This window comes from Gastrolobium bilobum, unplaced genomic scaffold (assembly GCF_033153095.1).
Source record: "Gastrolobium bilobum isolate Gb01-03AN ecotype WA unplaced genomic scaffold, APGP_CSIRO_Gbil_v1 utg609, whole genome shotgun sequence".
NCBI classification, from domain to species: Eukaryota; Viridiplantae; Streptophyta; class Magnoliopsida; order Fabales; family Fabaceae; genus Gastrolobium; species Gastrolobium bilobum.
This window is the reverse complement of record NW_026899102.1, coordinates 277,733-284,668: the sequence shown is the minus strand read 5'-3', so window position 1 is coordinate 284,668 and position 6,936 is coordinate 277,733. Positions and strand designations below refer to the sequence as shown.

At 31.5% G+C, this 6,936-nt stretch overlaps 1 protein-coding gene across 1 annotated transcript; it reads right to left on the bottom strand.

The window, feature by feature from the left end:
- Nucleotides 1-5,412: 5,412 nt before the first annotated feature.
- LOC133287266 (uncharacterized) lies at nt 5,413-6,578 on the bottom strand. The gene has a single exon (XM_061484841.1). The coding sequence runs from the start codon at nt 6,250-6,252 to the stop codon at nt 5,557-5,559; it is 696 nt and encodes a 231-aa protein (XP_061340825.1). The 5' UTR covers nt 6,253-6,578; the 3' UTR covers nt 5,413-5,556.
- Between the last annotated feature and the right edge of the window lie 358 nt (nt 6,579-6,936).

The window sequence follows — 6,936 nt, the reverse complement described above, 5'->3', positions numbered from 1 at the left end:
TCAGTAAACGATAATATAGTTTTTTTTTTTTACAATGAGATATGAAACTCTACATAGATGAAATTTTGTTGATAAGATGTGACTAGATTTTTTACTAGATTTAGTTGATGGGTTAATGGATCTTGAGTTTAGAAATTTTTGGACTATAATTAGAGAAAGGACCAAGTAGGTAGAGGGAAATTAATATATTGGATCAGTTTGGATTGGATCGGTTTTCATCAACCAATCCAAAAATAGATTCAATCCAATTAAAATTTGAGAGTTTTTTTTTGTTTTCGGTTTTCGATTTTTCGATTCGATCATCGTGGTTTGAATCGGTTTGGATCGATTGATGAACACCCCTGAAAGACAGTTAGACTTTCGTAAAAGGCAAGCATATTAATTAATGTGGAATTTCATCTTTTATGAGGAAATTATTAAAATATTCAAGTGTGATAAAGTCTTATATTAATTGGTAATAATGGATATTTAAGTGTGATGAGATCCTATATATTAATTGTTAACGGATTAAGTAAATATCATATAACTGGAAAGACACGTGAAACTGAAATGCATTAAGATTTTGGTGGAGTTGTGATTTTTCTTATTTTTCCATCGGTTGCATGTTTTTTCATATTTTTCAATCTGTTCATCAATTATAAATTTAATCAGATTTGAGCGTGCTCATACCCATATATAAGAGATTATTCTCTCAAGACATTTTTTCTACTTCCAAGAATAAATAATGAGTCTTTTGAGTAATGTTAATTTGTTCTGCTAGACATCTTTCTAGCAAAGTTTTTTCTTTGGCATTGTAACTTTTCAACTAGTTTTCATTTTCCATGTTCTATACATGTGCCTTTCCAAATTTTCGATTATGATTTAAAGAACTCTCTTTATTATTTGAACCTGTTTTCCAATGGAATTAGTTCCTCGATCAGTATTCCTTTGTAATGTAATGGAAGAAAAGCTTCATTCACGAAAACTTCGTTCTTGTGCATGCATGGTTTGACTAGCTTCTAAGGAAGACGGACATGAAATCATTGCATCCAATAACTGGGTTCCATACAAAGAATGTCCATTTTTGGCAAAAAGCTTCTGGGGGCAGCACACAAAGAACCAATGTTTTGTAGAGTAATACCCAAAGGTTTTGGAGCTCTCTTGTTGTGCACAATTATGATCTATAACTTCATATAAGGACACTGACCACATACTTGGAAGAAAGAGCCAAAACGCTTTCTATCTTAAGTTGAACTTACACCGAAGACGCACCCACTAACTTATAAAATAATAAAACCAAAATAATGGATGCATTTCACGTTTCAAAGACATGCATTTCTTGCACCAAACAGGAAAACATCTGTTCTCGAACTCAATAGTGGGAATCATATACTTCTCCACACGACATGCTTATCCAATTATGGTGCCTATCTCTTCCCATAAATTGCTATGCCTTTACAATTTTATGTAATATTACATTCATATTAATAATAACATATGAGTTTTCTTACACAGATGTTTTTTCATTATTATTGGACACCGTGAAATTTTTATTTCATATATATAAAAACATGTGTTGGTTTTAATTTCATGGTAAAGGGATGTTGACGGTTAACGTTGTGACACCTTAAAGGTGGGAAAATTTTGGGTATTAGTAAAGAGGAAGATTATATTTACAAATTTTTTATTTACAAACTACACTATGTTTGACTGGTATACTTCAATCAAGAGTGTATGATCGGTCAAATTTAGTGTAATTTGTAAAAAAAAAATTATAAACGGATCATTCTCCATTATTAAAAAAACAACAATTACAAAATCCTCTTAAGTGCAAAATGATATTTTATGGCGAGGGTTCTTTACTTGAACTATAGTGACTAAGAAAGACGTATAAATGCTGAAAATGCGAGATATTGAGAGAATAAAAAATTAAAAATTACACAAAAGAGGGGATAAATCGATATTTTAACTTTTCCTCATTGTCCCTCTCCCTCTATTTTTGCCTGAGAGGTATTCACTCAAGTTTTTCCCTACATTTTTTAAATTGGAAATTCACTCGTACAACATTGAAATTGTAGTTTTACAACATGACAGCAAACTTAGATAAATCAATATTATTTACTTCATATTATTCTCACTTTGGCCCCATGAATTATATTTTTGATTTTGGTGGAATGGTCAAGATACTTACTAATTATTACAATTTAAATGGGTAGCTTTAATACATTTTAAATTTTAAAAATTACTCACAACTTGTTGTTATAAAAAAATTTATGTATATACATAAGTATATGTAATTTCATTTAATTTTTACGCATATGTATAACAAATTTTTAAATTTTTTATGATTTTTATTTGTATTTACGCATAGGTAACTAGAAATAAAAAATTACGGCATAGATAAAAAAAATTAAAATGAAATAAAGACATTGTGTTACTATATTTTTACGGGGTTTGTTTTCCTTTTACGGTGGATTTCACCGTTAAGAAATTAAAAATAAAATAAAATTAAAACATGTAAATCAATATATGTGTGGCAGTAGAAATACTTTTTCTAATAACATGAGAAAGTATTTCTCTTATTTTTATAGGTATAAATTATTCTATCTACTTTTTTTTATCTCTATCTTACCTATAATTTTTCAACACTTTTGGATCAGAATCTCAAGAGAAGAGAGAAATAATAAAAGTTATTTGAGATTCTGATCTAACGGTGTTGAAGAATGATAAGTAAAGTAGACACACAAAAAAGATAGGTAGAATAACATATCTCATTTTTATAACAAGTTAACTAATAAACATAAATGAAAAGGATTTTGCTCACAGGTAATGTAATTGCTTCTTTTAGTAAATAAAGTAAGAGATTATTATTTCTCATGTTGTTAGAGATAAATTTTATCTTCTATACACATATAAAAGTATGTTGAACCCATATTTTCTTTTTCTCTCTCCTCTCCTTACTTGGTCCCACATATTTTTATGTGTGTGTATCAGATAAAATTATTTCCTATAAAATGATAAACATTAATCTTATAAAGTAATTGTCTTTTTGTCCTATTGAAATAATATAGACAAAAGAATTAGAAATATCAATCCACGGTGAATGTTGAACTCGGTTGAATCAAAATGAATCGGGCTTGTATCCAAAAAAAATAAAATGAATCGGGCTTAGTTTTACCCTGTTCGCTTCATGTTATATGGACTTGTTGACCCAATTTTTCTTTACGTATTTATACCATTAGAATCTTAATACTAACTATTGATTTTAAATAATTTATTTAATTTAAAATTTATTAATAAATTTGAAATAATTTGTATTAAAATATTTCCATTTGGTTATTATTTAAAATAGAGTAATATTTGTTTTAAAATAACATTTAAGTAAAATTAATAAATTAAAATTGAATTATTGTGGTGATTAATCATAATAATTTCAGACTTGCAAACCAGCCTACACCAAGCCTAGTCAAATCAATTTAGGTCACGTCAAGTTAAAACTATTTTTTATTAATCCAGTCTACATTTTTTGTTGAGTTAATTGTAGTTTTTTTATTTTGTATGCATCCAATAATAGTTTTTAAAGACCAGGAGTTGTTTACCGGAAAAAAAAAATACCAGAGGAGTTGGTTAGTTAAGGATGCACATTGAGATACTTAAGAATACTTAATTAATTTATCTAAATGAACCTATTCGATGTGGAGATGCACATTGATAGATTTAATTCGAGTTAACAACAAATTTGAAGCGAAATTCTTTTACTATTTAAGAAAAAAAGTATGGAGAATAAGAATGCCGTTAAATTGCTAACATAACTGTGCTTATAAATTATTGAAAGTGCTAGTTAACTTAAACGGGGAAATTCTTTGCAATTGACTGCAAAAACGTATGATCATAACATAACTACCTTCTTCAATCTTCTTCCTTCCTGATGTGTATGATTTAAAAATATTTATCCCTTGAAATCTAAAGAATTTCACAAATCAAACTATAAATGAAAAATATAATGTGCTGATAAATTATTATTGGGCTTAACAATAAATTAGGGCTTAGTACAAAGTCTACATAATTATCTTGGACTTTGTCAACCTTGGGTCATTGGCCCTTTTCTTAGTGAATTTTATTTTCAAAACCAGTTGTTTCTGGATCAACATCAGCCCAACTTAAAAGATATAATGATTGGGCCATCACATTTTGTTTTTTCTGATGATCGCCATTCGCTAAATTCGCATTGCCCACATTCAACGTCTTGTTTATCTACGTGAGGCTACAATTAACCAAGTGTGCGTACCACACCACTAGTCACCGAAACCAATTGAATAAGTAGGACAACCAAACCCAATCCTCTATAGAATTAAACCAATATAAAAAAACAAAAAAACAAAAACAGAGGCTTGGATTAAAAAAAAAAATTCAAAGCATTTTTAATATGAGTTGAACTTAGGATGATAAAAATATAAATTTTTTTGGAAATATTCCAATCGGTTCATTACTTCGCAACTAATCCAATTTTTGACTCAGATATTATTGTGCAGTATAAATGTGGTACATAAGTTCATAACAATTTTCAATCTGTAATTAATACATTTGCCTTTTTTTTGGGGCAACACATTTCCCTAATTAGAACAAACAAAAATCATCCCATTTTCTGCCTTGATAAAATTTTAATCTCCTAAAGTATAACCCTATTCTATCGCCATTTTTTTTTTTTTTTTTTTTGTATACTTTTTGAAGATAAGTATCGCTTTTTTCTTTGGTCAAAATTTTATTGTAATTTAAAAAACATCATTAAAAAGGATTTATAATTGCAATAATAATTAAGAAATTGATATCATAATAATACTTATAAAGATACCTTCATCAAAGATCAATGTAAAAAACCAATAATATCAAAGCAAAGACGTTATTTTCCCTTCAATTCCTATTTCATTTCCCTTAGTCCAAATATGGATACCTAAAACCAGTATACGATAAAACTAATTTATTGCGTATTAAAAAAATTCAAAATATTAAAAAAGAAATCGGTTGAAAAAAAATTTATATAAATAAACAAAACAAAATAAAACAAAACAAAATTCAAAGTTTATACAGCGACACTGTAGGTGTTCGCTGTGCTAGGTTCTGTACTTAGGCCTTTTTACTGTGTTTTTCATTTCCTTTATCTTCCAAAAAAAAACAAAACAAAACAAAATAGGTAGAGCCGACTTTGTTGTTTACGTAAATAGTGATATCATAACATACATAAAAGAATATAAAATATAACTCGTCGATTAACAAATGCGTGGATTAACTTACACGGTACTATCCAACTTAAAAAATTAATGACTTTGAATTTGAGTTCTAAATTCGCGACTCGATTAAATTTGTGAATTAATCAATGAATCTTTGAAAAAATCTCACGAAAAAAAAAAGAGAGTAAAACATTTGGAGTGGTAACAAACAAACACATAAAATTCATATTATCATATAACAAACAGGTGAAGAAGTATCATCTAGTTTTTCCGATTAAGAATAAGAGATAAAGAAGAGGAAACATTTAAATATTTCATGTGATATATATATTCATGGATGGAAGAATTTCTAGAAAATGTCGAGAATCTCGAGGATGGAACGATTGCAAAGGGGACAAGACCCTCGATTCAGCCACAGTTCCCTCGAACACACCCTGCAAAAAGTATGTCCACATGGGATGAAAGCTGCTCCTTTCTTCCTCCCCATGCACACGCAGCACACCGAATCATTCCCCACCGCTCCTCCTCCTCCTTCTCTTTTCTCCTCCTCCACCACCTCCGCCGCGTCCCCCCCACCCTCCGTCTCCTCCAGCAGCCTCATCAGCGACACCCTCCACGGCGTCCCCGGCACGCTGTCCCTGCTTCCTTCGCCGCCAGCTCCGGGCTCTTCCTGCGGTCCCCGGAGTTGTCGCTCCGCCGCCAACGCCGCCGCCAGATTCATACTCGAACCAGCAGGAGTCGGACCCACGCATTCGGGTCCCGAACCGTTCGGATCTTGACCCGGATCCGTTTCATGAAGCTGGTGCTGCTGTTGGTGTGGTTGTTCTTGTTGTCCATCATCCCTGACAGTTAAAGAAGCGGAACGGAATCCCCAGGTGGCCCCACAACAACCCATGCCGATGAATCCCAGCCGTTCCTTGAAGCTACGCCTCCTGCGAGAGCCTTCATCTACACCGTCCATTTGCTCCGTCAACAAACCGAGAATCGTTCTTGGCTCACTCTGTGTCCGTAGCGATTCCTGCAATATCACACCGAGTTGACTCATATCTAGAGCGACCCAGAAGAGCTAGAAGGAGAAAGAGTGAAACATTGAAGAAGAAAAAAGAAAAAAGAAGGGATTCAAAAGAGGATAAGGGAGAAGAGCAACATGGGTAACAGAATTCTCGTGAGGTAATTGAACAACAACATTTAAAATAAGAGAGCCAAATAAGGAGAAGAAGAACAAAAGGGGTCCAGGAGATGAGAAAGCGACTTCGAATAATTGAAAATGGAATGAAGGGGTTTAATTAATACTGAGCCTCTAGATTCATTGCAAGCTTCGCTATTGAAAAAAATTAAAGATGTGTTTTTTTTGCGTGTGAAATGAAAAAAAGTAAGCTAACAAGGACAAAATAGAAGGGGAAGAAAGAATTAGGGTCCATCTTTACAGCCTATGACTCTTCTTTATAGTCTCGGAGTTCGAGTATAAAAATAAGGTTCTAGTTCTACTCTTCTACATTATATGATTATGAATTAAAATGTATCAATTAAAAACATAAAAAAAGGTAAATCAAACACACTGTGATTCGTCGTTTTTTTTAATATTTGATTCAAATTTTAATATTAATTAAAATATAAAATAAAGCTCTTTATTTATTTATTTTGGTGTTTATTTGCACACTTATCGTTGTTGTGCTGGCGGCCTCAGAAAAGTCAAAAGCCGTTACAGCCGGCACGGCAACCAATGTTT